The sequence below is a fragment of the Protopterus annectens genome, chromosome 2.part2 (genome assembly GCF_019279795.1).
Source record: "Protopterus annectens isolate FY-2018-M chromosome 2.part2, PAN1.0, whole genome shotgun sequence".
NCBI classification, from domain to species: Eukaryota; Metazoa; Chordata; order Ceratodontiformes; family Protopteridae; genus Protopterus; species Protopterus annectens.
The window spans coordinates 679316298-679332977 of record NC_056730.1 but is presented as its reverse complement, the minus strand read 5'-3'; the positions used below and the strand labels follow the sequence as shown (position 1 = coordinate 679332977).

At 41.6% G+C, this 16680-nt stretch overlaps 1 protein-coding gene across 1 annotated transcript in view; it reads right to left on the bottom strand.

Annotated features, from left to right (window-relative positions):
* Positions 1–16680, bottom strand: part of GFRA4 (GDNF family receptor alpha 4) — a 1199889-nt gene that overhangs the window by 53311 nt on the left and 1129898 nt on the right. The window contains exon 7 of the mRNA XM_044064083.1: positions 11570–11724. Within this exon, the coding sequence (XP_043920018.1) occupies positions 11570–11724 (155 nt within the window). The remainder of the gene's footprint in view (positions 1–11569; positions 11725–16680) is intronic.

Below are 16680 nucleotides of genomic sequence, written 5' to 3'. Positions count from 1 at the left end.
AATGCTAGACAGGTTGGTGTAAGTTGTGGTAAAGTGGGCACATTTTGTTGTAAGCATTGTTGGTATGTAAATGGGTGAAAAATTTGCCATGAAATTATATTAATGGAAAGAAGTTTGTTTCCAGGGGCCAGTTTAGTTATAATTCTTGTGGGGTGGTATACATTTTGGGTTGTGGTTGTAGTAAGGTTCATAGGTTCATACGTAGGCACTAGGCTATCTGTCCATTTATTTTTAGACATTTATAAGCCTAGCCAGAGTGTGTCGGCTTTTGCCGCCCCATTGATTAATTAACTGATCCTCTGTCAAGCAGAGCCAATGAAGTGATCCCAGGGGTGTATTTTCTGTTACCCATCCACTCGTTAAGGTTTCTCTTGAAGAGTGTTAGTGAGGGGGTCTGCCTGATGTAATTTGGAATTTTGTTCCAAAGCATGGGGAGTCTCTGTGACAGGAATCTATCCATCCAGCATGTTCTATTTATTGTTGTGGTGAGGTTTAGCTCACTAGAGCGCGTGGCTCGCAATGACTTGGATTTCTTTAGGTGGAGCATGTCCATCAATTCTGAGTTGGACATGGCTTTGTAAGTCAGGCAGGGATTACCTCTGAGTAAGCAATATGCCACTGAGTACAGCCGGAATTTTTTCATTCGGGCTGCATAGGACATATGTTTGAGACCAGTAATCCTCTTGGTGAGGTACTTTTGTGCTCTTTCCAGCTGTTGGAAGTGTCTTGTGAGGTACATCCCAAATGGGGCATTGTACTCTATGATGGGTCTAATGAGTGACGAGTAGAGGGGCACTATAAACTGTTTATTTCTAGATGCAAACCCTTTAGTAATTAGATGGGCCACATAGGATTTCCTAACTACTTTGGCAATATGATTGTCAAAGGAGAGATTACTAACTACCTGGGTCCCCAAATCTCTTATTACCTCTTCTGTATTAAGGGGGCTGCCACCTATGTGGTATTTCATGGGTGTTTTGTTTTTCCCAAATGGGATGACTATGCATTTTTTGGAATTTAGCTTGAGGCCATGACTTTGACACCAGGTGTCCGTCTCAGTAAAGCCCTTTTGGAGGATGTCCATGTCAGCTGGAGAGTCAATTATGGCACCCAGTTTGCAGTCATTGTCGAACTTGGTTAGCCATAGTCCTCCTTTGTTTTCCTGTACTTCTGAGAAGTATATGCCGAACAGTAGGGGTCCCAGGACCGAGCCTTGCGGGACACCACTTGTGACTGGTTTAGAGTCGGACCTGGAGCCCACTATTCTTACTGTGTGAGTTCTGTCTGTAAGCCAGTTGGCAACCCATCTTGTGATGTAGGGGTTTATGTTCAGGCTGATGAGTTTTTCTGTAATACCCGAGTGGGGAATGGTGTTGAAAACCTTGGCGAGGTCAAGGTAGGCTGTGTGAACCACCTTTCCCTCATTGATGGCCTTGGTGACTGTCTTGAAGAAGTCAACCAGGTTTAGTAGGCATAATCTGCCCATAACAAAGCCGAACTGGGTCGGGTCAAGTGTTTGGAGGTTCCCAATGTCTTTGTTAATGAGTTCCATGATGATGTGCTCCATAGCCTTGCAGACCAGGCTAGTCAAGCTTATGGGGCGATAGTTACCAGGGTCAGTTGTGGCCCCTCCTTTGTGGAGAGGAATAACCATTGCTGTGTGCCATTTTATGGGCATGTAGCTTGTGGAGAAGCTGAGGTTGAACAGCGTGTTTAGGTGGGGGGTTAGTTTGTTCTGTAGTTCGTGCAAGATGCAGCCTGGGACACCATCTGGTCTCATTGATGCTGTGTTTTTGGCTTTTGAAAGTGCTGTTTTCACCTGTGTGTCTGTGATTTTTGGGACACTACACTTTTCCGGTATTGTTGTGGGCCCTTTTGGAGGTGAGAGGGGGGTGAAATTTGCACTGAATCTGTCTGCCAGGATGTTGGCAATATCAGTAGGTTCAGTATATTTTGTGCTATTTTGCACTAGTTCAGTGCATATCTGCGAGTTGCCACTTAGATTCTTAACATAGCTAAAGAAGGCCTTGTGGTTATCTTTTGAATCCTTGGCTATTTTCCTTTTGAAGTTAGCCTTGGATGATTTCATGAGGGACCTCAGGTTCCTACTGATACTGATCAAGGATGTCTTTCCTTCCTGGGATTTGCTTTTTTTCTAAACTAGTTTCCTCCTTCTATTGTATAGCCTGTTTATTGCAGGGGTCCACCAAACTGGTTTCCTTCTCTTAGAGGAGCGAATCTTGGTTTTGCTGGGGATGGCATGATCCATGCATCCTTTTAGGTGCTCATAGAGTGCATTTGTAAAGGTTTCTGCATCTTGGGCAGCTTTTAGCTTTAGCGTGGGGGCTGTGAAACTTACCACCTCTGTCTTAAGTAAGGTGAAGTTTGCTTTAGAAAAGTTTTTTACTGTGGTTTCCTTAGTTGGGGGTGGTGGTGGGGTGTGGACATTCAGAGTGATTAGTTTATGGTCTGATCTAACCAGTGATGGGTTGACCTCTGGTGTGGAACACCTGTCACCCATGTAGGTGATGACCAGGTCCAATATGTTTTCACCTCTGGTAGGGGAGTTTACCAGCTGATCCAGGGCATTTGAGTTGATGAATTCCAGGACGTGCTGGGCCTGGGAATTTGTACTTGAGAAGTTCTCCCAGTGAATGGTAGGGTAATTGAAATCACCCAATATCAGGGTGTTTGGTAGGACCTTCATGTTTTCCAGTGTCTCCAGAAAGGTGGAGTGGTGGTCCTGGGTCATGGAGGGTGATCTGTAGCAGGCCACAATTTGCATTGCAGATTTGCCCGATGTTAGTTGCACACGGATGATCTCAGAGGTATCATGCTGCACCACTAACTTGGAGGTGTAGGTATCCTTGATGAATATGGATACACCCCCTCCTTTTGTGTTTCAGTCCATGTTCTGTGGCCAAAATGTTTGGTATGAGTTGTAGCCCGGTAGTGCTGGGGTGCTCTCTGGAGCCTTGAACCAGGTATCAGTTACTGCACAGATGTCGACGTTCTCCATTCTGAGGAGTGCTTTGAGCGCATGCATTTTGAGATTTAAACTCTTGGAGTTGAGTAGCATAACCCTCAGTTTTTTGTTAATTGTGCTGTTTACGGAGGTGGGTTTGACTTTTGAGCCTTGAATAAAAAAGGCACTATGGGGTCAGCAAGAGCCTTGGCCAGTATTCGAAAGCCTAGGGGTGACAGGTGCAAAGCCGTCTCTTACAAAGCAATGCGGCTTGTCGAGCATGTCATCCCAGGCTGACAGACACTGGATCCCCTTTGAATGACACCAGAAGCTTAGCCAGTTGTTGAAATTGATCATTTTTTCTTTATACTGAGGTATCATTCTTGGTGAGGGCAGGATGCTACTCAGGGTCATGGTTATGCCAGCCTGGGCTACATTATCAGAGAGCTCTTCCATGTTTCTTTTCATGTCGTCCAGGAAGATACATCTCAGATCATTCACCTCAGGTTAAATGGTACGTGGGACAAACTAAAAAAGTGGTTAAGGTTAGAAGTTGGAACACCTGGGTGATATTAGGAAGAGGAATATTAACAGTCTTGTTGATGAGCATTTTCACTTGGTCCGTGGAGGGTCTAATGAAACTTTGTTCTTTTGCGTGTTGGGTCACCCCTGTAATCTGAGAGGGGTTGATTTTATTACAGAGTTTCTTAGGTTAGAATACAGGATGATTATTAACTTTGGCACACTTGCTCCAAGGGGTCTAAACCTTGAGGTTAATCTGAATGTATAACCAGCAAGTTTGAACTGCACAATGGGATAAAATTCCAACATTTGAATGTGTCAGCAAGAAAATATAGAAGTTTTTTTGTGAAATGTTTTGTATAAGGTTTTAACATGTGAACGTTATAAAGAGTATATGGTGACTTTGTAATATTTATATGTTTTAAAGAAGATTGTATTTGAAATGTTAGTGTAACCACAGTGTAACCAATCAGTAGGTGGCATTGCTGTATAAAAGGAGCTGTAATATGATTGTAATTTATCTTTGAAGGTGAAATGCCACGGTACTAGGTGCTTATAATGTGAATTCAGCTTCTAAGTTTGCTTGGCTCGTTTTTTTTGTTTTTGTGTTATGATAGTGGAGAGTCAGTGTAATTCTTTGTAGTTCTAACTTAGGTACAAATAGTTTTATCTGCTCCCAAGTGGTACAGAAGCTCAAGAGAAAAGAAAGTGTAAATGTTCTACAGTTTCAAAACTGTAAAACACTCACCACTGCCACAAGGAGAGCAGCTAACACAGAAGAGCATCAGGAAGCTATTACACACTTCACTTATGTTTTTTCAGAAAAAAAGCAGTCTGAGTGAAGTGTTTAATAGCTTCCTGCTGCTCTGCTGTGATGGCTGTTGACTGCTCTTAATGTTCTAGTGTGAGACTAGAGTGGGAAACGGTGCTTAACAAGTCAAAAAAAAAAAAGGCAGTGCCCTCTGTGGCTGCTGCTGCTTCGCCTTAATGGGGAAATGTGCAATATCTGTCTTATTTTGCATCTAAAACTATAAGTAATCCAAATTCAAGGGAAAATACTGAAGGTATACTAAGTTATAGTAGAGAGAAACTTCTTGAAATTCAGTCTACAAGCTCACTGTGCTACAGGTCTGATGGGCTGTTGTCTGTGAGGCCAGTTACGCCTACTACAGTCGAAAAACTCTAAAAACTTGAGGGAACAAGGTATTATACGTAATCATAGCCCAAAATGTCTTTTTCAAACAAATCCGACTTCTAAAACTTCTAGAATGAGGAGAAGAGGGAAAAGATGTAAAAGACTGAGGAAAAGATGATCTAAAGCTGGAATATCTGCCAGGCTAAAGGCCAACCACATAGGCCTGCACTTCCATCCATGCTACTGACCAATGTTCGTTCCTGTTGGGAGGGTGGCTCAATGGCTAAGGTGCTTGCCTTACAAACACAAGGTGCAGGGTTTGAGTCTCACAAGGGATAATTGGCTAGGCTTAAAATGGCTCGCAAGGGCAGTTAGCTTAGTACTAAACTATGAACTATGAGCTATGAACTATGAACTGGATAATAGGATGGACTACAGAAGGCTAGAACTAATTAGAAAAAGCAAGGTGAGAAACAGTTGTGTGCTCTTGTTCACAGAGACATAGTTAAACTATAATATCATTGACAGTGCTGTGCATGTAGAAGGGCTGACATTATTTGGAGCTGACAGGAATCAGACCCTCAGTAATAATTTGTGGGGAGCAGGTATAAGCATCTACTTAAATAACTGATGATGTACCATTTGCGAGGTAGTTACCACTCACTACTCTGAAAACATTGAGTTCTTGTTGCTAAGATGTAGACCCTTCTACTTGCCATGGGAGTTTAATGGTGCGAGCATCACAGCTGTATATATTCCTCCCAATGTCAACACCAACGAGGCAGTGGCCACACTCCATCAATCAATCAGTGAACTGCAGAATCAAAATTCAGCTTTTGTTCACATAATAGCAGGTGACTTCAACCAAGCAAACCTAAAGCCAGTTCTACCTAACTATCACCAGCATGTTGACTTCACTACGAGGGGAGAGAACACACTGGACAAAGTACATATCAACATCAAGCTGACTTATAAGGTAGTACCCCACCCACACTTGGGTAACTCGGATCATCTGGCTATCATGCTAATACCCGAGTACAAACCACTATTAAGAAGCAAACCAACCAAGAAGCAAATAAGAGTATGGCCAGAGGGAGCAGTCTCAGCACTCCAGGAGTGCTTTGAGAACATGGATTGGATCATATTTAAAGATGTGGCTATGAGGAACCAACACATCAGTCTGAATGAGTACACAGAATCTGTGTTGGCATATATATCTAAATGGGTGGATGATGTAACAGTCAACAAGACCACCACCATAAGGGCCAATCAAAAACCCTGGATCACAAATGAAGTATATGAGCTCCTAAAAGCACACAATGCTGCCTTTAATGTAGGAGACAAAGATGCCCTTAGGGAGAGCAGAAGGAACCTAAATAGGGGAATAAAGTAGGCAAAGCGTGCCTATGGACAGAAAATCCAGAATCACTTCTCAGACCTAAGAGACTACAGATGTCTGTGGCAGGGAATACAATCCTTAACAGATTACAGGCCTGTATCTTCAAAGTGTGATGACAACAACAAATTTATAAATGAGCTCAACACTTACTTCAGCAAGTTTGATGAAGGGAATAGCACAAAAGCCACAAAACTCACTACCAGGCAAAATTAAGTAGTACTCTGCCTCAACTCAGCTTATGTTCAGAGAACTCTAAGCCTGGTGAACCCAAGAAAAGTGGCCAGACCAGACAAAAGTCTGGGTCGTGTGCTAAGAGACAGTGCTGTTCAACTGTCGATGGTTCTTACTGACATATGTAATACATCTCTATGTTAAGCCATAGTACTCAAATGCTTCAAGAACACAACAATCACTCCACTACAGAAAAAGTCTCAACCAGCAAGCCTGAACAACTATTGTCCTGTAGCTCTCACCTCTACCGTAATGAAGTTTTTTGAGAGACTGGTCAAGGACTAAATAACAACAAATCCCCATGCAGAACTGGAGCCATTCCAATTTGTTTATCGGTCGAACTGCTCCACTGCAGATGCCATCTCACTGGCACTGCACACATCCATGGCTCACCTGGAAAACAAGAACTGTTATGTCCGACTATCATTCATTGACTTCAGGTCTGCCTTTAACACAGTTATACCCAACATCTGATACAGAAACTGTTTCATTTGGGTGTCAGCACTCCCATGTGTAACTGGATTTTGGACTTCCTCATTGACAGACCACAAAGAGTGAGCGTAGGCAATAACTCCTCAGGGAGCACTACACTGAGCATGGGAGTCCCTCAAGGATGTGTTCTCAGTCCTCTACTATTCACCATACTGACCCATGACTGTGCAGCTAGGAACAACTCAAACTGCATCATCAAATTCGTGGATGACACCACAGTAGTAGGCTTAATTAGCAATAGTAATGAAACAGCATACAGGGAGGAGGTGAAGCATGTGACTGACTGGTGTGACAACAACAACCTGGCTCTGAATGTAAACAAAACCAAAGAGGTGATAGTAGACTTCAGGATAAACCATGAGGCACATCTCCCTCTCACAATCAAGGGAGAAACAGTAGAAAGAGCGAACAGCACCAAATTTCTGGGGGTGAACATTGCATAAGACTTGACATGGTCCACTAACACAAATCATATTGTCAAGAAGGCACAACCAAGGCTCCACTTCCTATGCAGGTTGAGGAGAGCAAACCTTCCATCTTCGGTCCTCATAACCTTCTACAGAGGCACCATTCAAAGCATCCTGACAAGCTGTATCACAGTATGGTATGGGAACTGCAAGCCTACAGAGCGTAAGGCTCTCAAAAGGGTGGTGAAGGTGGCAGAGAGGATCACCAGGTCCACGCTTCCATCTATACAGGACTTGCACTGAGTGTGATGTCCTGGTAGAGCTAAAAAGATTGTCAGAGACCAAATCCACCTGGCTCAGGAACTGCTCCGATGCTTAACTTTGGGCAAACGGTACAGAAGTATACATAGCAAAATGACTAGATTCAGAAATAGCTTCTTTCCTCCGGCAATCAGACTACTAAACTTGAGTAGCAATGCAAGCCAACAGGTCACCTAGTCCATGGCTACACAGCCTGAAGGGGAATCTCATTTCTTAAAGTGCAGTCAACCCACTATTAGATCTTCTCACTTGTGCAATAGCTCATTGTAAACGTCTTACTTTTTGCAATAACTCATAGAACAAGTTATATTCCATGCAACTGAAAATGTTCTAGTCTTTTTGCTCAAGTCTCATCAATATGTCAGTGCAATATATCTACCTGTGCAATACTAAGTGCTGCTAATAGTTGGAGATACAAAATGTGATTATTGTCTAGTGTCATGTCAAAAGTTACAAATGTTTTTCTTATCATTATATATGTTATATTTATATGTATTGTCTGCACATAGAGCTTGAAGCAAAAAAAATTAATTTAGCCTGCAATGAGGCACGGGTGTAAATGACAATAAAGTTTACTTTGACTTTGACTTTTTAACCCCTGCTTTAAATAGTACTAATAGTACTCCATACACTGCAACTTTCTTTTCTCCAACCTGGTTCTCACATTCTACTCCACAATTCTATTCACAAGTATTTACAGTAAATGTAATTTGTTGTATAAATATAAATATGTTACACAGTAGTTTAGCAAGAACTAAGTCAAAGGACAAAGCTCTCAGTTTGCCTTTCACTCTATATTCCCATCTTTAGGTATGGTCAGAAGTTTTAGATAATGACTGAGATGAGCAGATCATGGATACAACCTGCAGAAAGGAGCTTCTTTTGCATGGTAGCTGGGCTCACGCTCTGTAATAAATTGAAGAGCTCAGCAAAGTGAGAAGACCTTATACTAAAGCCTTTGCTGTTCAGTGTGGATATATGAGTCAATGAAGGTAGATTGGGCACCTTGTGATGATGCCCATGGGTGCCTCCTGCTGGATGTACATCTAGCATGGCCTGTCAGAAGGAAACCCTGCAGCAGATCCAGAACATATTGGAGAGCTTATTTAGGGATGCTTATGTCAAGAAATACCATAGAATAAGGTAAATTCTGTTGCTGAGGCTAGGGAAGTGTGGTTTAACCCATACAATGTGTTACCACGTAAACCATCACCGAAGAAACTATTTAGAAAAATGAATGAATGTACTGCATATGTATGTATGTTTGTGTAAAGGCTGTATCTCCCTGCTTCCTATCACCAAGTACCTAATTTCTGCTTATTCCCTGATACCAACAGATTCTTGATCTGCCATACTCAAGTGATCATATTGTTCCAAACAGTGAAGGCACTCCTCTGTTTGCCTAATGGCAGATGCAAACTTCAATTATTTTTACCCATCATTATGTTCCTCTCCTGGAATTCCAATAATAGTTTTATGAGCAAGATCTCGGGAGTCTGATGGCAGGATGTTAGATCAGCCATGGGGGTAGTCCACAAGCATTACCTCAGTTTTGCTTCATTCATGACATTCTTCTGTATGTCACATCTCCAATTCACTCTCACCTCTGCACTCCAGCGAGACAGAGAGAGACAGAGAGCGAGAGAGGGAGAGGGAGCGAAGGAAGAGTCAATGCATGGCACACTGAGCCAGGGTTAGATACCATTGTTCCCTGGTTCTAAATACTGACTTTATACAATATAAAGAACTTGCCTGAGGATGCTCAGTTCAACTTCTCTCCTACAGATCCTGTTGGCACCATGGTTGTTTGTGAATCTAAATCACCATTACTGCAGGTGAGATCTTCACTTCCCAAACTGAAGACCTACTATACATTTCACAGTTTTTTTCTTTAGGTTGACCTAGTGCTTCTGAGGCAAGAATGTCTGATTTCTAATCTAGAGACCCAAGTTTGAAAGCAAGGCTGGGCATCTGGATGATTGGCCAAAGAGGAAGAATTAAGTTGAACTCTTTCTTGGTTAGGGTGGGTGGGCTGCTTTGTGAAGGATGGTTTTCAGTACACTGATAGCAAATGCTTTATTCACTCTAGCTTAAATAAGAATGACAGAAGTAGGTAAAGAAGTGCAAGAGTAAACACAGATGCACAGTCTGCACAAACATCATGTCATGTTTTCTACCTAGACACTGTAACAGAAAAAAAATCATTCTTCCTGCAGCTTGGTGGGGGGGGGGGGGTGAGACCATCATAGAGACCCCATTACCAGTGCCTTTTTCCCCTTAAAAGTGGGACATACCAATATTTTTATGTACAGCGGTTACTGGGAAGAAAAATCTCCACCCTGACTAGGGGCAGGAATCTGGACACATGAATAATGATGTGATAAAGTGAGAGGGAGGATGTCAGTAAGTGTTAGCAATGCCTGAATTAGCAAAGCATTGGTCGACTAGAGGAAGTTATAAATGAATGGTCAAAACGTACACATGAGCACACATATGCATACTGGCACACATACACAGAAACAAACTATTTTACTGCAAATAAAAAGAAACTGACTGAGACAGATCAGCATCATCTATCATTTTAATTGTTTGCTGATTAAAGTACACCATACCTGCAAACAGTCAGCAATGTATGTTACCTCAGTCCATTTCATAAAATTTCATAAATATGGCCGCACTTGGATTACTAAACCTTTCTCCTTTTAACCATTACACACACAAGTCACTTAAACCAGGCTTTGTTTTCATCATGCAGTCACATTTATAAAGGAGACTGGATTTGTGTGATTTGTCATGTACCAGTTCAGAGCTTCAGGTTTTCTGCATGTGATACACTTTGAGGAGTGTATCCCTTCTGCAAAGTTAGAATGAGTTGTAAATGCTTCTCAGTCAGTTCTTAGAGTGAATCAAGTCAGTATGATTATAAATTTGGTGGCAAAGTGACCCATTCTGCTATGAAAGTGATGACATATATTTTTAAAAATTTGTAATTTGTGTCATACCTGAACAAAATATGTGTATGTGAATTTCTAACAACAGTAATGCATTGTTTGCATGTGACAGTATGTAGTCTGTATTCTGGATTATGTTCGTTAGCCCTCTGGTCAGCATCTAAGTCATCACTGTGTTTTCAAAGGTTTTATTAATCTTACAATCCAAGACAAGTGCTAATCTAAAGATGAAGTACAGTATATTTTCTGAGTGACACTTGTCTACTAACTTGATGACACAAAAATGTTGACAGGTTTAGGTATAATGTTCTCAATGCACATATGTACGGTTTGCTTTGCTTAAGCTTTAGTTGCATTAGAAAATTCCATTAACTGTTCATTCGTTAAGAACATTTTCTACTGCTTGCCTTCCATTGAGCTTGGCCTGTAGTTTTCTAGGTAATTCTTTGTTGCCTGTTTTGCAGAGGTATGTAAGTGGCAATTCATTATGCATCACTCTAAGTTTCCAGCTGATAAACAGTATCTTCAAAGTTCTTACCTCTGTGAGTCACATACAGAATGTACAAGGAAACTGGCAACGGGGCTCAGCAGTGTGTGTGTGTGTGTGTGTGTGTGTGTGTGTGTGTGTGTGTGTGTGTGTGTGTGTGTGTGTGTGTGTGTGTGAGACAGAGTGCGAGTGCATATGGGAGAGCCAGGTAAGGGAAGCAGAGGTAGTAGGGGATAAATAACACAATAATCTAATAAGCAGAAACCTGCAGGCAAGCCGTTTTATGCTGGCCAAAGCAAAATACATTTTGGTTGACTGATCAGAGAAAATAGAAAAGAAAAAAATATACTTCTATTTATTAAGTAGAAAAGAAGGGTTGAAAAAAAAACACAGCAGAATACAGATTAGTTGCTTCTGGACTGTTTTAACTACAGGGTGTATTATGTAATTCATGTGTTTGCTTGGCTGATGATGTCATGCTTAGTGACCTTTCAGACTGTTACCAGTAGACTGATCTTGACAAATTTCCCCATTTATGGCTTCATGTCCCTGCAAGCAAAACTTGTCTAAAAAGGATGACAAATTCAGTTAATTCAGCTATGACTCCATGTTCTGCTTGACAAACTGCTACTTAGAGCTGCATATTTCTGAGCTCCTACCTCTGTAGGTCGTAACTGATTAAAGATGTCATTGTCTGTAGATGCTGCATTGTGAGAGCTATGCACTTGCTTGGAGGTCTGTGATGTCGGCAGAGTTGAAGGATTAGGTGCTGCATTGAGGTCTGTCCCATTGCCAAAGGCAGTAATTGAATTTTCTTAAAGAAAGCAAAAGAAATACAGTTAGAATAAAACCAAGATGCATGTTTAATATTAACTGTCAATCTGTTTTAAGTATTAAGAGCATTGCATTTAAAACTGTTTTACAAAAACAGTGTGAAAACAGTGGAAGGATAAATTAACTCCAAAAACCTTGCTAATTAATTGAAAATCCATCCATCCTCAAACCCTTTTTCCTATTTTGCACATGGGGTTGGTGTGTCACATCAACAGTGACAATCATCTCAAGCCAAGGTTTACACTGCTGGGTGGCTAGCCCTGCCATGACAGTTCATCTGAACCACTCACTTGCACAAACACCCACACCCCATTTAGAGTGTCCAGTCTAACTACTGCATGTCTTTGGAATGTGGGAGGAAACCACAGCATTTAGAGGAAACCTACATGACTGCAGAGAGGACATACAGACTCTACACAGAAGGCATCCCAGCTGAGAATCAAACCAGAGAACCTCTTGCTATGAGGCAACAATGCTAACCACTGCACCGCCACAGCTGCCCTTCTGTAATATTATAGAATGCTGTTGGAAAACACAGCAGGCTGACTCCATACAACATACAAAGGTTCTGTCCTTTGAATGAAATTCCAGACCTGCTTTTGAGATTGCAGAGTTTTAACCACTGGTTAGTCATAGCTTGTAAAAGAACGTTGTTCATCTGTTTTCAAAATATTCTTTGCCGTAGTTTACACAAACCAGTAATTTTGTATACAAAGGGCTGTGCTTTCATTCATTCATTGATTTTCCAGTATCCTCTCTTCCCCTTTAGGATCACAGAGCAGTTGGAGCCTATTCCACCATTTCATGAGCATAAAGCAAAGAGCCAGCAATCTGTGGTGAGGGGCAGTATGTCACAGGACACACACACACACACACACACACACACACACACACACACACACACACACACACACACACACACACACACACACACACACACACACACATCTAAGGAGAACATCAGTCTGTCTTTGGGTTCTGTGAAGAAACTAGAGACTCCCAAGAGAAACCCAGGAAAATTCATGGAGGATATGCAGACACCAAATAGATTGCACAACAGCTTGAAAAAGTACCAGAAAAACAAGCATTATTAGGCAGTGGTGCTGAGTACTGCACCACAACCAAGCACTAGTAGGCAGTGGTACTATGTGCTGCACCATAACCAAGCACTAGTAGGCAGTGGTGCTGAGTGCTGCACCATAACCAAGCACTAGTAGGGAGTGGTGCTGAGTGCTGCACCATAAACAAGCATTAGTAGGCAGTGGTGCTGAGTGCTGCACCATAAACAAGCATTAGTAGGCAGTGGTGCTGTGTGCTGCACCATAACCAAGCACTAGTAGACAGTAGTGTTGAGTGCTGCACCATAACCAAGCACTAGTAGGCAGTGGTGCTGAGTGCTGCACCATAACCAAGCACTAGTAGGCAGTGGTGCTGTGTGCTGCACCATAACCAAGCACTAGTAGACAGTGGTGTTGAGTGCTGCACCATAACCAAGCACTAGTAGGCAGTGGTGCTGAGTGCTGCACCATAACCAAGCACTAGTAGGGAGTGGTGCTGAGTGCTGCACCATAAACAAGCATTAGTAGGGAGTGGTGCTGAGTGCTGCACCATAAACAAGCATTAGTAGGCAGTGGTGCTGTGTGCTGCACCATAACCAAGCACTAGTAGACAGTAGTGTTGAGTGCTGCACCATAACCAAGCACTAGTAGGCAGTGGTGCTGAGTGCTGCACCATAACCAAGCACTAGTAGGCAGTGGTGCTGTGTGCTGCACCATAACCAAGCACTAGTAGACAGTGGTGTTGAGTGCTGCACCATAACCAAGCACTAGTAGACAGTAGTGTTGAGTGCTGCACCATAACCAAGCACTAGTAGACAGTAGTGTTGAGTGCTGCACCATAACCAAGCATTAGTAGGCAGTGGTGCTGAGTGCTGCACCATAAACAAGCATTAGTAGGCAGTGGTGCTGTGTGCTGCACCATAACCAAGCACTAGTAGACAGTGGTGTTGAGTGCTGCACCATAACCAAGCACTAGTAGACAGTAGTGTTGAGTGCTGCACCATAACCAAGCACTAGTAGGCAGTGGTGCTGAGTGCTGCACCATAACCAAGCACTAGTAGGCAGTGGTGCTGAGTGCTGCACCATAACCAAGCACTAGTAGACAGTAGTGTTGACTGCTGCACCATAACCAAGCACTAGTAGGCAGTGGTGCTGAGTGCTGCACCATAACCAAGCACTAGTAGGCAGTGGTGCTGAGTGCTGCACCATAACCAAGCACTAGTAGGCCATGGTGCTGAGTGCTGCAGCATTAGGCTACCCCCTCCATTAAGTTTAAGTCTAAGTCTAAGACTAAAATCATGTCAACAATTGCTTGGATATTTCTTTCTGTCATGTACAAGCCCCTAGCTTTCCTATACTTGAAGTTTGTATTTGCGTCTGAAGCATGCAGTCTAAATGAGAAAAAGAGTGGATTTTTACCTCCAGAACATTTGCACTATAGCATAAGAGATGCTGCATGGGCACTGTATATTACAGTATACAGCTTTTTTACACTCAGGGCACATAGTCCTTCCTTGACATTCATGTGAGGCTCACATTCTTAAGTTATAGTCCATCTTTTCCTGGTAGCTTTTTGAATGTTGGCTTCTATTTATAGGAATGACTTATAAATGCAGTGGCTGGATTTTCATCTGAGACTAACCTGTGCTATTGAATAGACAAGAGTCATTTGAGGCCCAGCTAGGGTAGGTAAGAAAACAATGTTCACTGGCTATACTTTATTGTTGGGGCATCTAAGAAAGGAATCATTTGCAAGAGGACCTTGACAGATTCCACAGATCATGACTACATACTGAGTGTTAACACTTTAGGGGCAGACAGAAGTACTGTTTCACTTAATATTTACCCCATCCATGGAATAAATTTTTCTTGCATGCTAAACAAAGTGACATCCTTTCTTCCTTCATATCAAACATTGGTAGTTGGATAGGAAACCTACAAATTCATTATTTGATAAACCTGCTTTACCTTTCAAGATATCGGAGGGGTACAACATGAGGGTGGACACAGGTGAGATGCATATGGTCCCTAGACTGACTTTTCTTGTAATTCCTATGATCCAACAAATGCATATTATAGAGCCAACCCACAATGGTTGCACCTTAGCAGAGACTGTCAGAATTGGACAACAAGCTCCATTAAACTGGCATGCCAAGAGACAGCATGACCTTGAAGTGGCAATGCTCCAGTATGAAATATTCAGGATGACAGGAACAGTGGAAGACGATTTCAGTAGTGGTGCCAATACAACAGAATATTGTGGAGTGTGTACACCCCAAGAAAAAATAAGTAGAGACAAAAAAAATCACTTGGCAATAAGCCTACTAAAATAAAATGTACATTCTGAATAAGCAAACTAGCAACCTGCACATCTGTGCAATGCCATGATACTTGAAAGTATAAAGTCATTATTGCTAGTGCCCAGTTTTTCACCTAAGTAGATCTTATCAGTGCTGCTGGAAGATCAGTGACATCAAGGTAAGTGATGAGACAGAGAGAGCATTTTAAGTGACAAAAAAAAAAAAAGAGAGACACAGCTTTAAAGTAGCTGAATTCCTAAATAACCATTAATGAGCCTGATATTGTGTTAGAGGTCAGTAGGTTTTGGTAGCAATGATACAAAGGTGGTATGTCTATAAACATGCAACAGATAGGGAAAAAAAACTCACTGTTATTATTATACTCAGAGTTCTGGCTGCAAGTAAAGTAGAAACATTGATAAAGATGCCACATGCGCTTATTTACCTGAGTTCTACAGCACTTCCCCAACTTGATTCAGTACCATACCTCTTAACCTTTTAACACTAGAAGTCTGGACAGACCCTAAAATAATAGGGGAACAAAGGTCTAAAAATAGGGACTGATTTTAAATGTTGTCCTTATACACTTAGAAAGTTGCTAGAATAACAGTATATGTGTTGGCATTCATTTTTCTGAAGAACATGAAGTCTGAAACTCAACATATGTCATTATTTAGTGATTTCAATAGTCAGTGATTTACCAGAAAATCACAGATTTTATGAGGAGCAGATCATATGAGGCAACAATTTGGACATTCTGTGAAAATCTGTACAGTTAAGAGGGATATAAAATCAGTACTCGGAGACCTTTCTGTTAATATTGCACTGTACAAAGCAGTTTTCTGTTGACTTTATAGTGTGCTTACTGGGCTTTTTTTAGTTAGAAGGGGTTGCATTTGGACTGGACTGCAGACCATCTTGAATGCTAGTGAAGGAAAGTTGTGGATATTTGATAACACTAGTTATTTATGTTTTCATCTCTGGATTATTCATCAAAATATGATTCCATAACAACTTGCTATTTAGCCTAACATATCTATACCAGTAAAACAAATTATACTACATTTAGGAATGGATTCAATAAATGTCCAATAATTGATAATAAATTGCAGAAGAAATGTGTTTCTTAAGTATAAAGATTAAAGAAGTGTTTTGTGGTTTGACACTTGTTTACTTATTCGGTAGTCTGAAAGGAGGCAATGCACTATATTCTATGTTTATAATAACAACGGCCTGTGTTATGAGTCATTACCAGGCGATGGTATTTGTTTCAGTAATTACTCATTTCATGGCTGTCACCATTTGTTCTCTGCCTGATTGTACTATTCCCGTTCCTAGCTTCTGGCATACACTGTGATGAGGATGTAGTTTGAAGATTCCTTGAGAAAAAAACACCTGCCACAGAATGAAGAAAAGCATCTGACATCAGGAGAAAACCATACATGAGGAGGTGATGCTGTGCCACTGACTGTCAATTACATCCAGAGACCATACATGAGGAGGTGATACTGTACCACTGACTGTTGATTACATCCGAAGATCATACATGCAGTCGTGATGCTGTGTCACTGACTGTCA